At 36.2% G+C, this 12,601-nt stretch overlaps 1 protein-coding gene across 1 annotated transcript; it reads left to right on the top strand.

The window, feature by feature from the left end:
- Positions 1 to 8,936: 8,936 nt before the first annotated feature.
- On the top strand, positions 8,937 to 11,773 carry LOC146469537 (uncharacterized). Its single transcript, XM_085123116.1, has 2 exons — positions 8,937 to 8,954; positions 11,225 to 11,773. Exons 1-2 carry the CDS (start codon positions 8,937 to 8,939, stop codon positions 11,771 to 11,773), a joined length of 567 nt encoding a protein of 188 aa, XP_084979242.1.
- Positions 11,774 to 12,601: the final 828 nt, after the last annotated feature.

The raw sequence follows: 12,601 nt of genomic DNA, 5'->3' as shown, positions 1-12,601 counted from the left end.
ACCATTGTGGAGCGTGGACAGGAAGGATGAGAACTTATTCATGTGTACTGTACAATGTCTAGATTTCATCAGCGATTCACTTTAAGAGAGTTTCCTAGCTAGTATCGTTGATTTTGAAGGTTTGATTTTAATATCGTTACAACTTTATACAACACATTGAAAAGTTTGAACTAATACTCAGCACTAGTCGATTCAAGATTGTATTCAAAAGGCCCGTTAAGTTTTGCCGGACCTTCGAGGAAGGGGCCCCGGATGTCCTTCGGTTCGCGCCAAATGGATACTGTTCATTGGTGTATATAGTAATAAGAACTCTGGCTCAACTAACTCTGCCAACAAAATGTTTTGGGGAGACCTTTCTTTTGCTAACTTTCTGCCATTCTCTAAAAGCTCATTGAAGTCATAAGTCGAGAGTAGATTCCCAATCCATAATGAAAAATATGGAGATTTTTTTTTGGGCCAGGGTATTTCGTGTTATAGCGGTGAGAGTAGGTTAGTTTATCCACGCAACGTTGTTGCGTTAAAAATCGTGTCTTATAATAATATCGCTCTAAAGCTGAGACACACGGAATAACATTGCGCACAATCTGTAGAGTTCATATTTTTGGTAAGTGTAAGAATTCCAAGGCTTCTCTGTCTTCCTTTCTTGCAGGAGAAACAGAGAGGATGCAGTTAAGGTTATACAAATCATTGAAAACACTCTACATACCCTTCAATACCACTACGCTCACCGGAAACAAACCGTAACAATGACAGAAGCTCTTTCATGATTGTTGGGATTCCAGGGTGTATCCATAGCTACCCAATTCCAATGTAATTTGGCCGTGCGCATACCAAAGGTTTGCACGTAGGTAAAACAAGTGTTAAATACATTTAATTGCATCGCTGTTGAGCAAAAAGTAAATATTATGTCCAAGAGACTAGTTCGTGTTTAATATTTTCGTGGCCAGAGCAAAAGATGTTGAACCTTAAATGATTGACCTTGTAGACTGAACCAATATAAAAAAAGGTGATTAAAATTTAATTTTCTAATTGCCGATTTTGCTTATTTTTCAGGACGCTTTGTAGATGACAAGCCTTGACAACACAAGCATGGAAACAAGAGCAAGTCAAGCATTTTTGTAGTCAAGGTAGAACATAAGCATTAATTATTTTCCAAAACTGAGCTAAGATAGAACTTTTACTCTTCGGTGAATCGAACTGTAAACATGAAGGCGCACTGTATCAAAGGGCCTCGATTAGCATTTTATTTTCCAGGTAAATTTTCTATGCATTTTTTTTTTTTGCATTTTTTACCGCTTTCAAGAAATTTCAGTCTTCGGTAAGCCACAATGTTTAGATTTCGTAAAAGGACGGAGAGAATCGTTGTTTTGTTCGTTAAAGAAACTATTTTAAAATTTTATAGATGAGGCATGTTCGGTTTAATTTAAAATTATTGCAATTGTCTACAGGTTTGGCCAACTTTTAAAGAAGTTTGAAATTCTCTAAATCTGCTTGGTTTTGTCGGGTTTTGAAAGCAAATATATTTTTAAAACAATGACTTGATATCTAATATAAAACAAATTCATACCAAAGCGACCGTAACTGCTAGCAAAATTCTGCGTGTCAATGGAAACTGGACTCGAAGTTTCTCGCAATTATAGGCTACTTTAAGTCTTTTTCTTGAAGTTTAATTTCAAATTTTAGTTTAAAGCCTGATTTGATGGAAAAAATCGTGAAAGTTGTACTCATCGGTGATTATAGTCAGTTATAAACTTTTTAAATATGCATTTTGCTTATTAATTTTTGAGCGGGCCAAAACATTTTCAAGTGCAATCTCGGTTAAAACCATGGATTTTAAAATGAAGATTGCAACTATATCACATGCCAATATAATTGATTCGCTCGTTATAACAACAAATAAATGAAACAAGGTTTTTCATGGAAAGTTCTTGTTTACAGTGCGTCTTTGTGTTCATTTTGCATTTGCAAAGTTTAGAAATCTAACAGTTTCTCTTTGAGTCAATTGCAAGACGTTTTTGGCAAAATTAGTTTGTCTAGAAATGGAAATTTTCAGCAAAGTTCAAATTACCCCAATTGTCCATGTTTTAATCAAAACTGATTGACTAACGCATGTTCAAAATAAATAAATTTTTGCACAACTTAATATTTGTTTGGCTCTCGTTTGTTGTTAGGGTAACGGCTGTTCAATTTTGTCTAATTTTCCCGCCAAAAGACTTAGAAAAAATACAGGCGCTTAAAATACGCATGCGCCGTTTTTTTTTAATTTTCATAGCTAATGTTATATTTCAGTAAGTAAACTTATAACTAAAGAACTTAATGATCTCAACAATAAAAGTCACGCTCAAGCAAACAATTATTTCATTGTGTCCTTTATTTTCCGTCTTATATACAATGAATACTTTTAGTTATTTAATTAAGTAAAAATCAATTAATTAATTAGAAGGTGTGTACAATTTTTTCCCTATATATACTAAGTCTTTTGGCGGGAAAATTTGGAAAAATTTGCACAGCGTTTCCCCTGGCAACAAATTTCGCCAAAAAATAGCGGGGTACTCTTTGAACATTATTTGTTCACAAAAAACCCTACAAATTTTCCCGCCAGTTAAACATAAACCACCTCGGAGAGAAACTTAACGCAACTTTTTGTTCAATTTCTGGGTAATTAAAAAGGCGAAAGTTTAAAATTTTGAACAAAACGTTCGTTTTAGTGAAGTTTCATCTCCCAGGTGGTTTATGCTTTAACAATCTACCTAAAGTCATCTTCACAAGGCTAAATAAGGTTTGCAAACTTGTGTTGTCAAGTACAAGTTGGCGTGAGCAAACATTGTAAATGCTGATTGAGAAATACTGTTTTGTGTTTTGTTTTGTTTTTTCGCAACGTTTTAATACGCCAAATCCTATTTGACAAGACAAGATTGGAAACCTTACTTTGCCGAGTGAAGGCGACTTTAGAAATAAAGAAGAGACATGGCAATTTGAGAAAACATTTTGCAACAGAAGAAGAAACGTTTTTGGATTGTCGCGAAAAAGAAATACCGATTCTTTCAGGAAAATTTAACATTGAACTGATACTTCAATGCCTTTTCCTTCAAACTGTTGCAAAATTGTCTAACTTGCAATGTCGCTTTTGTGGCCTTGTTGAACCGGCAGAGTACAAAACTCCACGTCTATATACAGTGTTACACAGGACAAGACATTTGTGGTGAAAGCCTCTAGAAAATGATACATTGTACAACCCACACCCAGATTTGAAAGCTATTCTGGTTTTCGAGTATCAAGACAATTCGTCCTAAGTGATGTTCGAAGTCATTTGTCGCTCTATTTTGTTTTTTTTTTTTTCTCAGATTTTGCTTTTGTGATCAATAAGGACAATTTTCGTTGGTAATCGCTTAATTAACTCCTTCTCTTCTTACCCTTTTGGTCAAAATATAAAAAAAAGAGGTTGTGTCGTTCCTTGGCAAACAATCTGTAGTTATGGTTATTTAATTTTCACTAGCTTACAAGTTTGGTGAATCGATCTCGTTTTAGAAATTTCTTTTCAATTATCAATCAAAAGAATTCTATTCACTCTCTAGTTTCAGCCAAATTTCGTCCAATTTCAACACCAATGTCTGTAGTGATCCTTTGGTTTTTGTTTTAATTTGTCGCAATTTCTCTTTCAATTGTCTTTTGCCTCCAGTTTCTTGGTCAATTCTTATTGAAACTTAATAGTTGGAAGTTTCACTTATTCCCGTTGTCCAATGCAACACTAATATAGTTAAACAAGGTCTTAAATATCAAGCACACTTCTTAAACTAATGTCTGGTTGAGATAATGCAAACAGTTCAAGCCTAAAAACAAAACTAGGCTGAGACAGAGCCAACGCCTGAACGAAAAAAAGGAAATATACATATTTCTTTTTTTGTAAGTTAGAATGGTTGTTTATCTATAATTTGTTAAGTTTATTTTCTCGATTTTCAAGGTAATGGACCACAAAAAAATAACTAAAATCTAGAAGTTCCTTTCATGTGATCGACCGAAAGGTTCATTTGGTTGTGTAAAGTTATAATTTCACCCATATGATTTCAAGATTTTGTTTCTCATTTCTAGTACTTCAAAGTGTGCGAATTCCAGAACAGAACAGTTTTTTACTGAGAACGTTATACGCATTCCTTCCCATATCAACCTATATTCTAACAAACGATTTCTGCAGCAATAAAAAAAACCTTTTAATTAAAAAAACTAAAATACAAATTTCACTACGGTACCAGAAAATCATACTGGTATGAACTCAATTTGATAGCTTTGAAACATATTTCTGGGATAAGACTCGACTTTTCTTCAAATAACATTTTAATATTTGAAATTTTACATGAATAGAAGCAGTAAATATTCAAATAACAAAAACGAAACCTTCAGAAATTCAGACGACTCAAAAATTCTATTGCAATTGGCCGGCCGTAAGATACATCTTTTAAAAACTTAAAATACACGATTCGTGGAAATAAATACAAATTAAGGCATAATCTCGTATTCACTGGTGTGAAAGTCAAGTTTGTTCCAAATTTAATTTTGTCCCTAGCCTTCCTTTCATACCATAGTAGTTAAAGAACAAAATGGTAAACGGCATAAAGCCCATTTTCAAAGAGTTGAATGACTAGATGCTCCCTAACCGAGTTTCATTTGCCTGAATATTTTTCGAGAAAAAATATAGCACCCTTGAATCGACAATCTTTTGCGACCTTTAACCCTTTTTTCCGCCTAATTTGAATGCCGAAGATGTTTTAGAGCGTTTATGTAAACATTTCTTCAACCAGACACTAGTTTACTGTTATAATATGTCAAGAGAACATAAGATATTAAATTGTCATTTAAATTTAAATTGTTACCTTTCCCCGAAATTTTGTTTTGCTCAGATTGGAAATAAATGATTTCGTTCAATTGCTTCAATTAATTGCTCATTAGGTAATTTTGTACAATAAGAAATATAGGAAGAAATGCTCGTACGCATTTGCTTTCCTGCGAAAATTTGGTAATACAGTTTTGTCCTTTTCTTTGCAATAAGGATTCCCTTATGAGCCTTACATTCACTTGACAACTACACAAAACTTACAAGATACAACTGCTAGGTGCCAAGTCTAATGGTCTCTTATGATTCCTGATAGCTAATTTTAAGAGCCAGTATTAGAAAACATCCAAAACAGAAGAAATATTTTCAACGCTGATGTATTTGTTGTCTTCTTCTCCTAAAGCCCTTTGCAAATTTGAAACTAAAGGTCACAAAATTTCCACGTCAAAACTTCCCGAGTCACAGGGAATTTGTACCCCCTTGATTACCTCCAATCAAGATAATCCAGTTTTTAAAAGTAAAGCGAAGCAGTACCTAATATAACTAGCCAAATTAAGAACAGGTTTGAAAAACTTATTTAAACTGGGTAGCCCACCCACACCTCCACTGCACCCCTAATCAATGTATCCTAAATTCCACAAAACGTTTATGACAGGAAATATTCAATCAGTCAGGAGATGCCACGAATCTTTTTTTACCATAGTGGAATTTAGTGTTGTTTGAATGCCGGGAAAAAACAAGACCAGAAAAATAGATGCAAATACTTTGTCAGCGTGACTTTCAAGTTTTTCCACCTCTTTTCGTTTTTTTAGTTCTTAATCCTCTTTGATGAATTTTGAGTCGCATTCTTCACATTTTGAACAACTATACTTCATATAACCCTCCAGATTTGGACCCCGCTGATTTTTGGGGGAGGGGTGCCGCCTACCGCCCAACCCTCGCCACATAATAAATCTTTTTGATCATTAACAGTCAGCGTTTTTGACGCGATTTAGTAAATCTGTGCTTACTTCAATTTTGAAAAGTTTTGTACTGTTACGTTCGATATGACGGTAACATTTTCGTTTTTCGTAACCATGGTATCTGGCAGTTTAAACTTGTAATAGAACTATATATCTGATAAACAACCTAACTTTGAGTGATCGCTGTCTTACTTACTAAACTTTCGTTGTTGACTTTAAAATCAACCAAGATAAATAAGATGAAAAGATTTATCGAAGTTTCAAGTTCTATCAAATATAGAAATTTACGAAGTATTGTTAATTCAACTGATCAAACGAAAACGTTATGCGAATGCAGAAGATCGCTCAAAGTTGACTTTAAGTGTTCTCAATAAAAAAAACATCTCTTAATGGACGATTACTGGTATATTTGGACAAAAGCAAGAAACGCAACCCGCATTTTAATCGGTTTAACAACGACAATAAGAAAGAATCGGTTAACTTTACGAACTGAAGTATTTTGGCTCAACTACACGAGTATATGAAGTCAATTTGCCTCTGGAGCCTAGAACCTCCCCGTTCGCGGTCAATATAAAATCAAAATTTTAAGTGTCATTTCCCAAAAACTTCCTTTAGCTTTGTCACATATGATCATCGTCCATCAGAGGTATTTTTTAGCAAAATAAAAAATCAATTTTCTTAGCTTATCTTTAATCCCGTTTCCTGTAGTCCATTCCTTGCTCTGTGAATCTTTTCGTCTTCTTGTGAATTGTTTCATCCTCTGATGACTTCATCTTTAAGAAAGAAATAATAATAAAAACTCATGAGCTTTTTTTCGGAAAATACAAAGTACACCCAATTATGCTCAGGTATAAAGGGATCCTTTCCTTCCTAGCTGTTGAGAGATTACCTAGTTTGTCTCTTGAGGTAAATTGAATTTGACAACTAAATTTTCATTGAAGCTCTTAAATTAGCTCAAAGAAATATTTCTGGAGTATATTTTCAAGCTTTCAGAACGTCAGAGAAACTAAACTTCGAAATATTGTCATCGCAACAGAATCCGTGAAAGGACCAAAGGTGCCACGTCAAAGCACGTGCTCAGTGTTTCGAACAAGTTGATCCAAAATCGCTTGAACATTGAACGGCGAACGAAACCAACTTCCTCGCAGCCTTTTCCTTCAGCCAAGCTCCCCTTCTCTTTCTCAGGATAGAACTTTGTGTGATAGCAACTGAAATTGAACGTTCGCGAATTCTGATATTATTGTACTTCGGAAAATATAAATTCACGGAACTCAGTGAATCTGTTCAAGCTAGCAGACCAAAATAATTCCAGGTCCTGTTTGCTCACTAAGAGTTCGAAAATTTGTGGGCTTAAGTCCTATGAAAATATATACTCACCATTTGTTTGTTTGAAGCCAAGTCTTCTTACTTCCATTTCGGTACATTTTCAAGAGCAGAGTTCGTCCTCACACGTCTTCACTTGTCGGCAAGTTCGTTGCTTTGACACGAAATGCGGAAGATGTAATAAACATGCATTAGATGCTGGAACCAATCAACAACTGCTAAAAACGGCACCAGCACGAATTCTGACAAGAATGCATGCCTTAATTAATATGCTATCGCCTTAGTTGTGCTAAACACCGGCCTATCAAAATGGCAATCATTTCTGAAGGTCCCTCAAACCAGGATATATTCATTGTGGAAAAATTGGTTCCCCGCTCACGGGCGCAATTTAATTTCGTTTTTATTGTAAGTGAAATACTTCTGGAAACAATTTCTCAACACTTGTCCCGTTTACTTTGCGTTGTCAAAAAGGTCAGTTTCCACAACAATATCGCAAGCATGCAAGCGGAAAAATGTTAAGCAAAACACGACAATTTGTAAGGCCATTTCTTTTTCCGCCATTGATCGCCATTGAAAGACCCTTTTTTCGCTACAAAAAGGCCACAATCTGGACCGAGCGGATGACGGAGAACAGAAAACAATCTGTGGATCACTTGTGGGGTTTGTCCGTATTTATCTAAAGATCCCCAAGAGGACACAAGTTTCCGGGTGTAGGTCCCTGTAACAGGTCTCCTCATGTGTACCTATTTCTACTGGTAACACTTCGTTAATCTTTCTTCGCTATGGTAGTTTCAGTTACGCAAAAAGATTTTTTAAGAGCCGCAAAGCTTAGTGCAAAGCATTGTTTCGTCCCCAGTGTCGACGAACCCTACGTTTGCTTCCTCTTCCCGCACCTTTACCACATTGAAAATAAGCCCCTCCCTCTCCACCCTGAAAAACAATCATGAATTGACGTGCTGAGAGTATAACTGTCTTATGCTGAATTTCGCTGGCTCAATATTTTCACCTTGTAAGCGTAAACCAGTAACAAAACCCAGAGCAATTTTTTCTGACTAAATTGAAGGTCCCATGCATATACGAAAAATTTCGATTTTAAAAAGATCACGATACTTTTTAATTTGCAAAACATCTTTCGATGTGACTCACATCTTCGTCAGTTTACAAAAAGTATTTGAAAAACAGCTTGAATTTATAACAACGTATGGAAACATGCGTAATTAAATATTATATACAGAAGTAAATAACAATGAGAGATTGACAATGCTTTAAGCGTGAGTGTTAAGTTGATTCGATTAACCTGTTGATTGAGAATGGGATTTTCCCAGATGATGTGCAAACTTTTTGTAATTGACGAAGATGTGACACATCGAAACATGTTTTGCAAATTAAAAAGTATCGTGATCTTTTTAAAATTTGCGATCCATTTGCTGCTTTCTCGACCAATACGAAAAACCAGTCTAAAATTATTCAACATAAGAATTTTATGTGCTCCTACTGCTTCAATTGTGGCATGCGCACATTGCAAATTAAAGGCATATCCAAAAATCTTACCTTTATCCACCATGCAAGTTTTTTCGCGCAGTTGAAACTCCAAAAACTGACATTCAGGATGGAGATTGGCTGGGAAGATATAAGTACCGGTTTGGAGCCAGGAGCCAAGTTCCTGACGCCCTCCTATATCTCAGCTCTATCTAGACCGGGCTTTTTTTCCTGTCTTTTGGGGCCTCCATAACTTCCCAAGTATAAAAGTTATGACAGTGCGCCTGGCTTGGAGGATAGATAGTACGTCCAAAGGTTTCCTTTGAGGTCTACAACGGGAAGTGATGACGCCATATGACGTGGTAATTACGTAATGCTTGCTTAATGGAGGCCATCTTGGATCTGCAATCTTTAATTTCTGGATTTCCCCAGAATAAGTAATCAAAACCAATAAAAAAACACAAATTTGAGCTAAAAACGTAAAAGTTGCGGTAAGTTGGATCATGAAATTAGAATGCTTTGCTCAGTATAAGAACTATTTCAAGCTCTGTAGACTTAACAGAATTCTGTATTTTCGAGTCGAGGATAAAGATCCACAGTTCTTTACCACTAATAATCAAAGATTAGGAAGTGCGTTCGATGATCTCGATCCCGGGCTTTCTCTTCTTTGCCAAGTTGGTGATGATGTCATCCGCCCATGCCAGATCTGCGGGGGATGCCAGATACGCGTCCCAAGATCCATTCATTCGTTGATCGATTGAATGTCCCTTACAATCTCGACTCCAAACGTAATTAGGAGTGTGTTCTTTCTACGTCGAACGCAATAACCAGATACTACAAACATCATTGTTTCAAAACGACCTTCTCCTTCAGGGCAAGAAAACTGATAGAAAGCAAAACTAGACAAAGCGGAATAGCAAAACAAAAGATTGTTGCAATCGCAACTACTTGTCTTCTGCGTTTTTTTTATATACAGCCCGTCACCTGACGAGTGTGACATTGTTAGTTCATACCATGCGCTAATTATATCAAACAACCGAAAGAAAAGCTAAAAGTCAGACTCACATGTAACACATTGCAAATGCTAATAAAACAGTTTATTTGTTTCTTCTTACGAGACTTCCTTGTATTAATCACAAATTGATAGTTAATATTGGCCGGCATTTGTCCGAGTATTTGCTGATGACAAAACTGTTAACATCGCGGTCTCAAATTCCCTGGGAGCGACCCAGAGATCCTCTAATTTCTGAGGGTGTCAATGGGGTATAGCTCTAGTCTGAAAACAGTTTTAAAAACGTCATTTAGACTGTTCACAGTCCTCTATTTTTCGTTGGATTTTCGAGGCTCGTACGCTTCGATCGAATTCCCGCCATCTTGTCTGTAAAGGCGAGCGCAACCTGGGGAGAGTGCCTAAACTACCGAGGGGGGCCCTTGACAGGGTACGTTTAGACACTCCTCCCAGGTTGCGCTCGCTGTTACAAGCCAAGATGGCGGGAGATCGATCGAAGCGACTCTCGAAAATCCCACGGAAAATTAGGGGAGTGTGAACAGTCTAATGTCATTTAGTCAATAAACTGTCAAAAAAATCGATTTAGTTTAAAAAAGAGATAAATCAGTTAAAAAAGGAAAAAAATTAATATATCACGTGCCATAATCTAGTCACCTGAGATGCTGTGACATTCACCGTGACTGCTATTCTTCACCAGGCGATGGTTTTGAACGGTTTAATTTTAGTCAGCGCAGGAAATGATTTTCCTTATTACTCCGTCAAGAAGCTACTTTTTATCTCCGAATTACGATAGAAACTGACAACAGCACTAATAGAAGCCATGCATTTTGTGGGGGCAGGAAATTCGAGGTAGGCCTGGAACTGAAACGTAAGATCTCAAATAGAGTGCAAGCTCGGCACTTGTCACGCAGTAAGTCACGCAACAGGTGAAACGTGAAACGGGAAACGTGAAAAGGTAGAAATAGTCTGGGCAAGTTTAAATGAGGTCAAAGTAAGTTAAAATTAGGATTTCTTTATCCAAAATATAACAATTCTTCCTAAGAATCATTCAAGCGTCTCTTTCTGTGTTCCAAATACGCTAAAAAAAATCAACTTTCTTCTACACGGTAATCAGTTGCTATTTTATTATTTATACGCTTTCTTTAGCAAGTCAGTTAACCCCATTGACACCCTCCAATAACCGTTATCACATACAGACTAACAAGCCAACTACACGAGTTTGAGGTCAATCAAAATCTTCCACATGAATGACAATACAGTCAACTCTCTCATAGCGACCACTTCTTGTAAGCGACCACCTCCCGAAAGCGACCACTACGTAAACAACCGTTTTGCTTCTCAGTTAAATACTGTTTCAAGAGCTCTCTCGTAAGCGACCACCACTCAAATTTCTTAAGGGACCGCGACCACTTTTTAGGCCAGAAATTTGACATTCTTCTGTTTTCTGTTTCTGGTAAGCGACCACCCAACATAGTCACGTATGATCGTTAGTAAATCATTACTCAGAAGTGACAAAAATTCAATTTTTAATGACGCTACCCCGGACTGCTGACAGATAATAACAGTTCACAGACAGAGAAGATGGCTATAATTAGATCTGTAGGTAAACGGGAATAGTTACAGTGTTCTGTTAGTAAGAACCTTACAGCTATTCCCAGACCAGATCTAAGAATTGATCTCCCATTAGTTGAGTCATGCTGGGTTGAAATAGACCCTGGTAATAATAAGAAACACATTATGCTTGGATGTGTTTACAAACACCCATCTGCAAATGTGGAAGAATTTACATTGAAATTTGACGAACTTCTAAAAGAGTTAAATCTAAACAAGTATGATGCATACATCCTGGGGGATATGAATATTGACCTCTTGAAGCATCACACACATCAGCAAACAGGCAGATATCTTGATATGCTTTTCTCTCATGATCTTCTACCAGTAATAACTAAGCCTACTAGAATCACTAGTCATACTGCAACATTGATTGATCATATCTATACAAATACAGTTAATAGTTTGGTTTCTGGGATTTTAACTATTGACATCTCAGATCATCTACCAGTTTTCTGTATGACTGACATAAAGGTTAAAAAACAAAAACAAATAATGTACTTTAGAGACTATAGTACATTTAATGCATTTTCTATCCAGAGATCCGTCCAAAGTCTGTGAGTTTAAAAAAATATTCTAATAGATTGAACTACCTTAAAAACATCAGTAAGAAAACTTATTTTTGTAAGCACTTTGATCTGTGTAAAGGTTATTTAAAAGCTACATGGAAGCTAATTGGTACACTCATCAAAAGAAAAACTAAGGCCCAGTCTACACCGCTAAGAATTGTAAGGAACAACAAAGCATACACTAATAATGCTGATATTCCAGATCAGTTCGATAAACATTTTATTAATGTTGGCCCACTTCTGGCCAGCAAAATTGAGAACAGCAACCAAAACCCTTTGCAATATATCACATCATCTCCAGCCAATAGTTTTGTTTTGTTTCCTGTCACTGAACCTGAAGTTTCTACCTTGTTTAAAACCCTGGATGCAAATAAATCATCAATTGATATACCTAACAAATTAATAAAACTAGCTGCTGATCCACTGTCAGTACTTTTCACCCAAATCTACAATCAATCAATTGAAACAGGCATAGTGCCCAATGTAATGAAAGTCTCACGGGTCACTCCAGTTTACAAAAATGGTGATGTCACCAACACAGGTAACTACAGGCCGATTTCAACTTTATCACCCTTTAGTAAGGTGTTCGAAAGACTAATTTACAATCAACTAAATAATTTCTTAGAAAAAAATGACATTTTGTATCAGTATCAGTTTGGGTTTAGGAAAGGACACTCAACTGAACAAGCTATTTTAGAAATCACTGATTCACTCTAAAAGGCTTTAGATAAGAAAATGGTTACCTGTGGTCTTTTCTTAGATTTCTCAAAGGCATTTGATACTGTGAACCATGACACTCTGTTATCAAAACTCTATCACT

This window comes from Pavona decussata, unplaced genomic scaffold, assembly GCF_977016875.1.
Source record: "Pavona decussata unplaced genomic scaffold, jaPavDecu1.1 SCAFFOLD_122, whole genome shotgun sequence".
Lineage (NCBI taxonomy): Eukaryota > Metazoa > Cnidaria > Anthozoa > Scleractinia > Agariciidae > Pavona > Pavona decussata.
This window is presented reverse-complemented; position numbering and strand designations above follow the sequence as displayed.